The 13415-nt window shown below is 42.5% G+C and overlaps 1 protein-coding gene across 3 annotated transcripts; it reads right to left on the bottom strand.

The window, feature by feature from the left end:
- Positions 1 to 685: 685 nt before the first annotated feature.
- LOC121546289 (interferon regulatory factor 5-like) lies at positions 686 to 12050 on the bottom strand. 3 transcript variants are annotated; one of them, XM_041857470.2, is made up of 9 exons: positions 11699 to 12050; positions 5919 to 6152; positions 4016 to 4202; positions 3826 to 3851; positions 3685 to 3712; positions 3058 to 3537; positions 2115 to 2504; positions 1595 to 1716; positions 686 to 1472 (listed from the first exon to the last, which is right to left on the bottom strand). In XM_041857470.2, the coding sequence occupies exons 2-9, from the start codon at positions 6093 to 6095 to the stop codon at positions 1302 to 1304; spliced, it is 1581 nt and encodes a 526-aa protein (XP_041713404.1). In that variant the 5' UTR covers positions 6096 to 6152; positions 11699 to 12050; the 3' UTR covers positions 686 to 1301. The 3 variants fall into 3 exon arrangements, with proteins under 3 accessions (XP_041713404.1, XP_045068361.1, XP_045068362.1); XM_045212426.1 differs by having other exon boundaries at positions 3058 to 3336; XM_045212427.1 differs by having other exon boundaries at positions 3058 to 3267.
- Between the last annotated feature and the right edge of the window lie 1365 nt (positions 12051 to 13415).

Raw genomic sequence — 13415 nt, 5'->3', positions numbered from 1 at the left:
TAGTGAGTGCATACATTATTTTTTTTATTTTTTCATGCTGGCCCCCCATGGGAATCGAACCCACAACCCTGGTGTTGCAAACGCCATGCTCTACCAACTGAGCTACATCCCTGCCAGCCATTCCCTCCCCTACCCTGGACGACGCTGGGCCAATTGTGCGCCGCCCCATGGGTCTCCCGGTCGCGGCCGGCTACGACAGAGCCTGGATTCGAACCAGGTTCTCTAGTGACACAGCTAACACTATACCGTTAACATTGCACAAACACAAGCCCCTACTTTTCTCGATCCCATTCACACTAATCAAAATCCAATTTCCAGTGAATGCGTGTCACTCACCACCCTTTCTTCAGAGGGTAATTTGCTGACAGGTTCAATCTCATCGCCAAGTCAATGTTTGCATCACGTCCACAATGTACGACCCGGTCTGTGTTCAAGTCACAGGTTCCCTTCCAGCTGTAAACGGAACATGGAGGCAGGCGTTTCTCACCGTTCAGGAATTCTCCCCTATAATGACCTATGGAATCTGAGTGAACTGTGACTACCAGTGGATGCGTTCACACATTCACAACTGCATCCTTACAAAACCTTGACTTAAACACCCTCAATGACAGTTCTTTCACAGCAACATTTCTCACAAGTATGACAATCTTTGTTTTGGTCAGGGAAGAAATGACCACTTCGCTGATTTAATGTATTCATACGTAGTATTTATTAAAAAATAACATTCCAATACTTTTTACATTGCATTTTTGGCACAGCATCAGTGTCCATTCATTTACAGAGTGTTGTGGTTGCTCTAGTACAGTATATTAAAAGGTGGCTGCGAAAGGAAGAAAATTGATAAATTCAAAAGTGACAATTGAGGGAGTAATACATGGCAACATAAAAAAAAAAAAATACTGCAATGGTATTTGAAATTCAAAAAAATAATTTAAGGGACCAAAAAACATTGACAGCGCTACAATTATGACAAAATAGGAGTTAAGATACCGCAGTCTGGGTTTTGACGATGTAGAAGTAACCCAAGATCTAGTTACGAAATACAAGATGCTCTCGGCTGGATGGTACGGATGAAGATTCCATTGATGGTGTCTACCATCGAATGAGGGAGGCTCAGGGTTGAAAGAATGCTAACATCCCTACACACAAAACATTGAAGGTAGTTGAATAAGGTTATTGATCCAAGCCCAGTGTGCCATTAACCCACATGTAATAGTCCATGAGCAGTCAAGTCCTTGTGTTGCGAGGCCATGATCCAGGACCTGTTGAAGACCCAGCCTCCACAGCAAGAGGCCCCTGACTCAGGGTCCCAGGCCGTGCTGGCTCTGGAGAAGCCTCTGGAGCTCCTTGAACTGCTCCACCGTCTGGTCCTTCAGGTCTGGGTTGGAGATCTGCAGCCGGATGCTGTCTGTGGACCAGGACAGCTCTCCAGAAAACATCTCTGTTAGGATCCGCGCCACCACCGGGACCACCTGGACATGAAATGGATGGAGGAGACGGGAGGGTCCCTGTTAAGTCAATGTGATCATTTCATGTGTGTGTACTGTATCTGTCAATGATCATCAAGAGTATGGGGTCAATTCGTTCTGCTCACCTGCACAACGATGAGCTTCTTCTCCTTGGGTTTCTGTTGGTCTGGCCAGTCCTCCCCAAAGCAGAAGTAGAGCTCAAACGGGGGTGGGGTGGGAGTTTCACCCTTCTGGAACAAGATGAGCCCTGTTGTTGGTGTGTATGTGTGTGCATGAGAGGGAGAAAGAAAGGACACTTGAGCAACAGCATCTCCTGTAATGCGATAATCACTGTGTATATGATATCTGTTCTACAGCTAATCCATTTAGATGCCTGGGCTTTGCAACAATAGCAGTACTACTCAAGAGCTTACTCACAGAAAGGGCATGTGACTGAAATATTCAGGGATCAATTGAAACTCAGAGAGCCTCAAGTGAACTGAAAGTCCAGCATTGTTATCTGACAGGATAATTTGGTGTTATGTGATTATTTGATCTCAATTGAAAAAAATGGGTTTTGAGGGATCAGATGGGGATTCAAACACTATGAAACTGCTGCCTTAGATGACTAAAATATCCAGCAATAAAATGGATTGACTGACTCACCGTGCAGGAAGTTATTGAGGCTGAACACTTTGTACTTCCTCTCCCTCTCCATAGGGTTGGGAGGCCCCTGCTCGTCCACGCCCGGCCCAGACCAATACACCTTGCACTGACACAACCTGATAGCGTATATATCCTGTTCCCAGATTTCCAGGATCAGGCCTCGGTCCATCACGTCCAGCAGGTGCTCTGTGTAGAATCGCTGCTTCTCGTTCTGGATGTCGGCCGAGCCAGGGAAGAGAACTTGGTTGAGGGTGACGGGGCCGAACAGGTCCACCTGCTCCGGTGTGGGCTCCAGGTGGCCGTAGTACAGCCGGCAGCCCTGGGGGTTACTCACAGTCAGGGAGCCCATCGTACGACCCCGGTACTGGAACCTCATGTCCAGGTCAGTCACTGAAACCACAGTCAAATAATGTAGTGCCAGAAGAATTGTGGGCACTTAGTCAACATTTAATATAGCTCTTTCTAACCATGCCTAATAGTATTCTGATACCAAGTTATCATAAGACATGAAAAAGGGTGTGAATCAATGAATAACATATTAACGCTTTAGCTATAAAAGGGTAAAACTCGATTTTGCCTATTCCAATTCACTACAGAACCTGTCGTACCATCCCCCACACTTTCAGACAGCTGCCAGTGTGTGCCATTTGATGGGTGTGACAGACAGGTATTCCAGACTACTTCACTAATACCTGATAGCCTATAATCCATTGAATGAGTCAATTGGAGGCAACTGTTTTGAGTGAATGTATTACAATGTCGGCATTGTGCTGCACGCAGCAATACCAAATAAAGTTCACACCCTGTTGTTATGGTAGGGGAATGACTATTTGGATAACATGCAAGGAACTATTGCAGAAGTGCCTGACTGCCAAAGTAAAGCCATAGTACAAAAAGCAGTATTCTTAACACAGCATGGACCTATAGGTGATATTCCACTCACATGGCAGGCTGTTCAGCAGGTCATATTTGTAGGGTGGTACCGCCTGCCCTTCTTCCTGGTTCTGGACTCCTGACATGGCCTCCATGGGGGCGGCGCCTGGGTTAGGGGCAACCGGAGCCACAGATGCAGCAGAAGGAACCATGGGGGGCATCTCAGTGACCACAGGAGGGTGCATGCTCCCTCCACCCATCCCCAGGCCGTTGGAGGGTCCTGCGGGTCCAGGTTGCACAAAGACCCCATGTTCCAACTTCACCACCAATGGAACGTGGGCAGAAAACTCTGGGGGAACCATGGTTGGCTGAGGGAGATCCGTTGCCATGGTAATGCCCCCATTGGGATTGGAGCGCATGTTGGGACTGGGGTACATAGGGGTGTGGTGGGGTGTGCCATATCTGTCATTGAGGGGGGAGCTGAAGGGAACGTCTATCCTATGTGCAGTAGGGAATGACTGAAAACTGGGTGGGTCACTAATTATGGGGTCTGGGAGAGACATGAGGACAAACACAAGCACATAAGACCTTGCATAATGTCAATAGTGACACATTTCAAAAGGTTAACCTTCCAAGCGATTTCTGCTTAATTCACCTATGGCTCAGTAGCAAAGGTGTGTTGACAGTATACACTTACCAATGGAGAGACCAAAAATATTCGGCATCTGAAAACAAAGACAAAATGTAATGTTTATGTAAAAAAGCTGATATATGGGTATTGTTCTCAAACTATTTTATTGTTCTCAGATAATGGAAAAGTAATTTGTCTACACCTTACCTCCTCCTCATCTTCATCAAATGTGTCTGAAACCAAATCAAAAGGAATATGCCACCAACATGGGGGAGAAAATCTAATTAATTTCACAAAAAATTAATATCTGAATATCTATTCAACAAAGTTATTCTAAAGAACTAAATCCAATAAGACAAAGCTTCCAATGAGCCTGCATGCTTACACACATACTTACCTCCATTGCAGGGCTGGTCACAGACCTCGTAGATCTTGTAGGGCTGGACAGGTGTCTCCTTGGTGCCGTCGTATTTCAGTTTGAACTCCCGGCTCTTGTTGAGGGCACAGCGCAGGTTGGCCTTCCACTTGGCAGGGTCAGGCTCATCCAGACCCTCCTGGTACTTCCCTGTCTCCAGAGCCCAGGCCTGGGGGAAGAGAGGGGGAGGCAGGGAGAAGAATGAGGTTACATTTTAATGAATGGGAGAAGGGGTCACATCTGGATGGAATCAAATGGGTGGGGGTTAAATTAAATGTAAATCAATATATTGTATTTATTAAAGGGTAGCAGTGCTAATGGAAGTGCCCTGGAACAAATGACAAATAAACCATTTAATTTCGGCATTATGTGCCTGTAAAAATGTTGGCTACTGCCGACCATTCCTCTCTCCGTTGTTTAATAAGCCTACATGGGTCATGGTCCTTCTACCCCCCCCCCCCCCTAAAAATAAATTAAAAAATCCCACTGGCTATAGGGTGAATGCACCAATTTGTAAGTCGCTCTGGATAAGAGCGTCTGCTAAATGACGTAAATGTAAATGTTGCACTAAACAGGACAAATCTGAGGGTGCATGTGCCCCTGTACCCCCTACGGGCATGACGCCTCTGCACCCAGCTGTTGTTCCATGTTACATACTCCTTAAAAGTTACCTTGCACTGCAATTAACCAACCACATTACTCACAACTACGGTGCATTCGGAAAGTATTCAGACCCCTTGACCTTTTCCACATTTTGTTACGTTACAGACTTATTCTAAAATATATTAAATTGTTTTTTCCCAGTCTACACACAATACCCCATAATGACAAACCAAAAACAGGTGTTCAGAAATTGTAGCAGAAATATCGCATTTACATAAGTATTCAGACCCTTTACTCAGTACTTTGTTGAAGCACCTTTGGCAGCGATTACAGCCTCCAGTCTCCTTGGGTATGACGCTACAAGCTTGACACACCTGTATTAGGGGAGTTTCTCCCATTTTTCTCTGCAGATCCTCTCAAGCTCTATCAGGTTGGATGGGGAGCGTCGCTGCACAGCTATTTTCAGGTCTCTCCTGAGATGTTCTAGATTTGTGCCTCGACACAATCCTGTCTCGGAGCTCTATGGACAATTCCTTAGACCTCATAGCTTGGTTGATGTTCTGACATGCACTGTCAAATGTGGGACCTTATATAGACAGGTGTGTGCCTTTTCAAATCATGTCCAATCAATTGAATTTACCACAGGTTTTTCATTATGGGGTATTGGTGTAGATTGATGAGGAAAAAAAGTAATTCAATCAATTTTAGAATAAAGCTGTAACGTAAAAAAATGTGAAAAAAGTCAAGGGGTCTGAATACTTTCTGAATGCACTGTAAATGGAGAACAGGGTAATGGCTAATGAGGAAATGACTCGAGCCAAAAGAATGTCTGAGGTAGGGAGTAGGCTGTTAGTGCAGTGGATATCATGTGTACATCCTTATACACTAGGTCAGGAAAACCCGAGAGGTTTGACACTAGAGAAGCAGTGGAAATAAAACTAAGGCTCTTTCAGTTCACTAAAACAGTTGATAGATTTATTGCCGATTGGGATAAGGAAGTGTGTGGGTGACATAGTAACTGAGTTCCTTAGAAATACTTTTTGAAATGTGCTACTTGCAGTTCAGGGAATAATGTCTGTGTGCTGTTTTGATTAAGCACTTCTGAAAATGGTTTAGCTTGTGACAAATGCCTGTTCCTCGACTTGCCAGTAGTGATCATAGAAAAAAAGTAGATCTAAGTAGACAACTTAGATCTAACTACAGTGTGATATCAAAATGACGGCATACAGAGTTTAAGCATTCAGATCTGTCATGCCATTCTCAACACGGACCTCCCTCTCACCTTGAAGATGGTGTTCTCTTCCTCAGTGGTAAGCAGGTGTCTTGTGGCGTGTCTCCAGGGGATCTGGAAGAGCCGGTGGTCCGGGCTGAGCCACTGCAGGCCGGGGTACCTCCCGCTGTTCACCTGGGCTAACAGCCAGGGCTTTAGGCGGATCCTCCGAGGCTGCACACTCATCATGGGGCAGGGCACCACGCAGGGAGGAGAAAGGGGCTTCAGAGGGGGTGAGTGAAGGGGCTGGAAAGGTGAAGGGAAAAGTAATGGTTAAGATGGGTGACGGGGCACTGGGGGTAGGGGAGAGAGTGGGTACTGAGGGGGTGTCTCGAAGCGTGATACGAGAGTAATGGTTCAGATGGGTGATGAGGCAATGGGGGTAGGGGAATGTGGTGAGGGTTGAAAGAGAGGATACTCCCTACCATCTGCAGGAAGAGAGCTGGGGTGGGGTGGATGAGGAGAATGGAGAGAGAGGATGGGTGGGGGAAAGAGGTATATACGCTACTCAGAATGCCCGTTTTTATTCATGATGGCAACAGGAAATTGATCTGAGAAACAAAGTGTTCTGTGCCTGAAAAATAGAGAACAAAAACACTTCCATGGCAATAAAAAAAAAAACATCAGAGTTGGGGGAATTAACATACACATCATGTAACAGTTGTAGGCTATTCCTTAATCCTTTCATCCATTTCATGACAGTACCAAATTTGCTTTTGTCATCCTAAAATGATGGATTTGATACTATGACAACAAGCCTGGACCCTCCGGGCACAGAAGCAGAGTCCACTGTCACACCAGTGTATTGTATGAGATCACAGAGGATCATATGTATGTAGGTAACTCCTTTACAGCCAAAGAGCAACTTGTCTAAAGTAGCACATTAGAGGCAAATACAAGGCCAGCTTGTATTTGCCCCTGGAAGCGCTGAGACAAACAGATGCATCTGGATAGAAATTGTCCTCGTCCACATGTCCTTCTGAGCCCTTGTACCAACACCACACACGAGTGACTTGAAAAGCGCAAGGTAACTTTAAGGACTATGTAACACAGAACAACAGCTGGGTGCAGAGGCGTCATGCCCATAGGGGGTACAGGGGCACGTGCACCCTCAGATTTGTCCTGTTTAAAAAAGTAATATTTATTTTTTATTATTTGGCTTTAACTAGTCCATATAGGTTCCCAATATTCCAACCTCATAACTAGCTACCAATACGTTTTTCAGGCTATCAATCAAGTTAGAGTAGCTAGCTTGTCTATCATCTTAGCTGGCATGCCTGCTGGCAAGGTTGTTAGACTTTAGAAAAGCAAGCATTTACTAAATGTACTGAATAAGACTCACATTCCTTTCAATCCACAGGGTTCAATTCTTGGGCCGACTCTTTTCTCTGTGTATATCAATGATGTCGCTCTTGCTGCTGGTGACTCTCAGATCCACCTCTACGCAGACGACACCATTTTGTATACATCTGGCTCTTCATTGGACACTGTGTTAACAAACCTCCAAACGAGATTCAATGCCATACAACACTCCTTCCGTAGTCTCCAACTGCTCTTAAACACTAGTAAAACGAAATGCATGCTCTTCAATCGAACGCTACTGGCACCCGCCCACCCGACTAGAATCACTACTCTCGACGGGTCTGACCTAGAGTATGTGGACAACTACAAATACCTAGGTGTCTGGTTAGACCGTAAATTCTCCTTCCAGACTCACATTAAGCATCTCCAATCCAAAGTTAAATCTAGAATCGGCTTCCTATTTCGCAACAAAACCTCCTTCACTCATGCTGCCAAACATGCCCTCGTAAAACTGACTATTCTACCGATCCTTGACTTCGGCGATGTCATTTACAAAATAGCCTCCAACACTCTACTCAGCAAATTGGATGTAGTCTATCACAGTGCCATCCGTTTTGTCACCAAAGCCCCATATACTACCCACCACTGTGACCTGTATGCTCTTGTTGGCTGGTCCTCACTACATATTCGGTAGCCAAACCCACTGGCTCCAGGCCATCTATAAATCACTGCTAGGCAAATCCCCGCCTTATCTTAGCTCATTGGTCACCATAGCAGCACCCACCCGTAGTATGCGCTCCAGCAGGTATATCTCACTGGTCATCCCCAAAGCCAACACCTCCTTTGGCCACCATTCCTTCCAGTTCTCTGCTGCCAATGACTGGAACGAACTGCAAAATCTCTGAAGCTGGAGACTCTTATCTCCCTCACTAACTTTAAGCATCAGTTGTCAGAGCACCTTACAGATCAATGCACCTGTACACAGCCCATCTGAAATTAGCCCACCCAACTACCTCATCCCCATATTGTTATTTATTTTGCTCATTTGCACCCCAGTATCTCTATTTGCACATCACCTCTTGCACATCTATCATTCCAGTGTTAATACTAATTGTAATTATTTTGCACTATGGCCTATTTATTGCCTTACCTCCATAACTTGCTATAACCAGGCTACATTTGCACACACTGTATATTTTCTGTTGTATTTTTGACTTTATGTTTTTTTACCCCATATGTAACTCTGTGTTGTTTTTATCACATTGCTTTGCTTTATCTTGGCCAGGTCGCAGTTGTAAATGAGAACTTGTTCTCAACTGGCCTACCTGGTTAAATAAAGGTGAAAAAAAAAAAAATATATATATATTTTACCCAGATTTCTGCAGAAATCCAGAGAAGCATATTTAGTTTCTTAAAATAAAATAAAACACCAGTCAGGAGGATATAGGCAGCACTAGATACTGTATATGCTTAGATATGCAGAAAAATACACTTTTCAAAATATATTATTTTACATGGAATTAAGAATAATGATTATGGCTCTAGATTGCAGGAAAAGGCTGTTTCAAGTGTTTGAAAAATGCTAAATTATCCAACTTGTGGACGGGGAGACTAGCCCCCCTCTGGACCACCCCCCAGCCATCCTTGCGTACTTTGTGCCCACTTAGATTTTTGGGGTGCATGACACCCCTCGCTGGGTGCACAGAGGTGTCTTGTGATGCAGTACAAACACCTACTCATTTATTTTTAGTTGTTCATTCAACACTTTGTGAATGAAAGACATGTCATGCTACCACCCAGTGAGCAGTGGCGGTGAGGTGAAAATTTAGTTTGATTTAATTCACAAGGAATGAGTGAAAAGCAGGTGGCAGAGTACAAGCTCAACGCGATTCAAACCTGCTAAATTACCACAGACTAAAAAAGCACTATAAGCACTTCAGCAATACATCATGAATTGCCTTTATACCAGTGCGCTGCCTATGCGCTTTTTGCTGGTGCTTAAAGCACTTTACATTGTACTGTGCCTTCAGAGAGTATTCACACCCCTTTACCGTTTCCATATTTTGTTGTGTTACAAGGTGGGACTAAAATGGATTGAATTATCTTTTTTTTTTCAACGATCTACAAAAAAATACTCTAATGTCAAAGTGGAAAAAGATTTCAACATTTGAAATAAACAATGAAATAAAACCCTAATATTTCTTGATTACATAAGTATTCAAACCCCTGAGTCAATACATGTTAGAATCACCTTTGGCAGCGATTACAGCTGTGAGTCTTTCTGGGTAAGTCTCTATGAGCTTTGCACACCTGGATTGTACAGTATTTGCACATACACTACCGTTCAAAAGTTTGGGGCCACTTAGAAATGTCCTTGTTTTCGAAAGAAAAGCAATTTTTTTGTCCATTAAATTAACATCAAATTGATCAGAAATACAGTGTAGACATTGTTAATGTTGTAAATGGCTATTGTAGCTGGAAACAGCTGATTTTTAATGGAATATCTACATAGGCATACAGAGGCCCATTATCAGCAACCATCAGTCCTGTGTTCCAATGGCACATTGTGTTTGCTAATCCAAGTTTATCATTTAAAAAGGCTAATTGATCATTAGAAAACCCTTTTGCAATTATGTTAGCACAGCTGAAAACTGTTGTGCGATTAAAGAAGCAATAAAACACCAGTCTCAACGTCAACAGTGAAGAGGCGACTCCGGGATGCTGACCTTCTAGGCAGAGTTGCAAAGAAAAAGCCATATCTCAGACTGCCCATCTTAATCTTTTCTTTTTATTGGCCAGTCTGAGATAAGGCTTTTTCTTTGCAACTCTGCCTAGAAGGTCAGCATCCCGGAGTTGCCACTTCACTGTTGACGTTGAGACTGGTGTTTTGCGGGTACTATTTAATGAAGCTGCCAGTTGAGGACCTGTAAGGCGTCTGTTTCTCAAACGAGACACTAATGTATTTGTCCTCTTGCTCAGTTGTGCACCGGGGCCTCCCACTCCGCTTTCTATTCTGGTTAGAGACAGTTTGCGCTGTTCTGTGAAGGGAGTAGTACACAGCGTTGTACGAGATCTTCAGTTTCTTGGCAATTTCTCGCATGGATTAGCCTTCATTTCTCAGAACAAGAATAGACTGACGAGTTTCAGAAGAAAGTTATTTGTTTCTGGCCATTTTGATCCTGTAATCGAATAATTGCTGATGCTCCAGATACTCAACTAGTCTCAAGAAGGCCAGTTCTATTGCTTCTTTAATCAGCACAACAGTTTTCAGCTGTGCTAATATAATTGCAAAAGGGTTTTCTAATGATCAATTAGCCTTTTAAAATGATAAACTTGGATTAGCAAACACAACGTGCCATTGGAACACAGGACTGATGGTTGCTGATAATGGGCCTATGTACACCTATGTAGATATTCCATTAGAAATCAGCCGTTTCCAGCTACAATAGCCATTTACAACATTAACAATGTCTACACTGTATTTCTGATCAATTTGATGTTATTTTAATGGACAAAAAAAAAGGCTTTTCTTTCGAAAACAAGGACATTTCTAAGTGACCCCAAACTTTTGAACGGTGGTGTACATTATTTTTATTATTCTTCAAGCTCTGTCAAGTTGGTTGTTTATCATTGCTATACAGTCATTTTCAAGTCTTGCCATAGATTTTCAAGCAGATTTAAGTCAAAACCGTAACTAGGTCTCTCAGGAACATTCAATGCCGTCTTGATAAGCAACTCCAGTGTATATTTGACCTTGTGTTTTAGGTTATTGTCCTGCTGAAAGTTCAATTTGTCTCTGTGTCTGTTGGAGAGCAGACTGAACCAGGTTTTCCTCTAGGATTTTGCCTGTACTTAGCTCTATCCCGTGTCTTTTTATCCTAAAAAAAACTCCCTAGTCCTTGCCGATGACAAGCATACTCATAACATAACATAATGCCGCCAACACCATGCTTGAAAATATGAAGAGTGGTACTCAGTAATGTGTTGTATTTGCCCCAAACATAACATGTTGTACTCCGGAAATATATTTTTTGGTGCAGTTTTACTTTAGTGCTTTATTGCAAACAGGATGCATATTTTGGTTTATTTTTATTATGTACAAGTTTCCTTATTTTCACTCTGTCATTTAGGTTAGTATTGTGGAGTTCCTACAATGTTGGTTGGGACATGGTGGGGATCAAAAGGGGATTTCCCATTAGTTTCAGGAACTTAACAATAATTGCACAAGTCTGGATTCTATTGTCTAGACTCTATAGATAGTATGTTTAAATGAAAATTGTTTTAAAACAGGAATAGCTTCACTAGGTTTCATTCAGGGTGTGCAGAAGGCAGCTTGAGAAAAAAGCAACATAAACCGACAACAAAAGCTGAAAATAGGCCGCCTGACACTGACATGAGTATGTAAATAAAGATGAGTTAATCGGTCTGAAAACAATCTCAAACTACTATAGTTGTTTTAGGAAACAAGTACAACTTTAACCGGCACCCACCTTTTAACGATAGGTCTTCTCCACAAAATGTTTTCGCTCCCTTGTATCGAAGAGTTCTAGTACGCTGACTGTAGGAATCCCTCCTTCCACAAACAGAAACAGGCCAGGCAGAGAGTATGCGCGCTGCCACAGGTAGCTTTTTACTAGGTAGGCTAACTGACAAAAACCTTGCCCGACACCGTCACAAGTTCAAGGAATGTGTGGGAGAATGACAGTCAGAAAGTCCAAGACTTATTCAGAAAACTTTCCACAAACAGCGGCCAAACATTATTTGAGGTTAAACATGAACAAACGTGGTGCGTGTGTGTTTGCTGAAGTTGCTCAAGTACCACCCTTCCGGGTACCTGTCAGCGCTCTAAAGTATACAGAAGCAGTATGCGATCATTGTTTCATTTTCGATAGTATACTAGCACTAGCCTAGTGGTTGTAAAATGTATCAATTTTCAGTGGTGGGAAAAGTACCGAATTGTAATACTTAAGTAAAAGTAAAGATACCTTAATAGAAAATGACTCAAGTAAAAGTCACCCAGTAAAATACTAGCTACTTCAGTAAAAGTCTAAAAGTATTTGGTTTTAATATACTTAAGTATCAAAAGTAAATGTAATTGCTAAAATATACTTAAGTATCAAAAGTAAAAGTATAAATCATTTCAAATTCCTTATTGTAGGCAAACCAGATGGCAAATTATTATTATTATTATTATTACTTTTTTTTACAGATAGCCAGGGGCACACTACAACACTCAGACATAATTTACAAATTAAGCATGTGTGTTTAGTGAGTCTGTCAGATCAGAGGCAGTAGGGGTGACCAGGGATGTTCTCTTGATAAGTGGATGGCTTTTTCCTGTCCTGCTACAATAAAAAAATGTAAGGAGCACTTTTGGGTGTCAGGGAAAATGTATGGAGTAAAAAGTACATTATTTTCTTTAGGAATGTAGCGTTAGTGAAGTAAAAGTTGTCCAAAATATAAATAGTAAAGTACAAAAGGCTGTGAAATATTTGTAGTTAATCGTTTCATTAATGTTAGTTAATCATATCAGAGCTCTGCCCAGCGGTGAAGTGGGCGATCTCCAGCTCAAAGATCAGCTCGAGAGAAGTCAGGTGAGAGAAAGTTCCAGCCATCCTTGTGTTTTCCCACCTGTTATATTTCATTGTGTTAGCCAAGGCCAGTGTGCGTCCTTGTTGATATGTAAGTACATATTACATTCTTTCAGGTGTTTATTTATGATTATGCTAATTCGTAGTTTCTACTGTGAGCTAGCTAGTATTGTGAGCTGGCTAACTTTAGCTCTGTTTTGGTTGTCATATCATTTCGGACATTTAACCCTGTGTTTGTATAGGATAATGTCCCCCAGTGCCTCGTTTATATGCCCTGTAATTGAATACAGTGAGTGAAAAAAGTATTTGATCCCCTGCTGATTTTGTACGTTTGCCCACTGACAAAGAAATGATCAGTCTATAATTTTTATGGTAGGTTTATTTGAACAGTGAGAGACAGAATAACAACAAAAAATCCAGAAAAACGCATGTCAAAAATGTTATAAATTGATTTGCATTTTAATGAGGGAAATAAGTCTTTGACCCCTCTGTAAAAAATTACTTAGTACTTGGTGGCAAAACCCTTGTTGGAAATCACAGAGGTCAGACGTTTCTTGTAGTAGGCCACCAGGTTTGCACAAATCTGTACTCCTGAGTGGCGCAGTGGTCTAAGGCA

The sequence above is a fragment of the Coregonus clupeaformis genome, unplaced genomic scaffold, assembly GCF_020615455.1.
Source record: "Coregonus clupeaformis isolate EN_2021a unplaced genomic scaffold, ASM2061545v1 scaf0013, whole genome shotgun sequence".
Lineage (NCBI taxonomy): Eukaryota > Metazoa > Chordata > Actinopteri > Salmoniformes > Salmonidae > Coregonus > Coregonus clupeaformis.
This window is presented reverse-complemented; position numbering and strand designations above follow the sequence as displayed.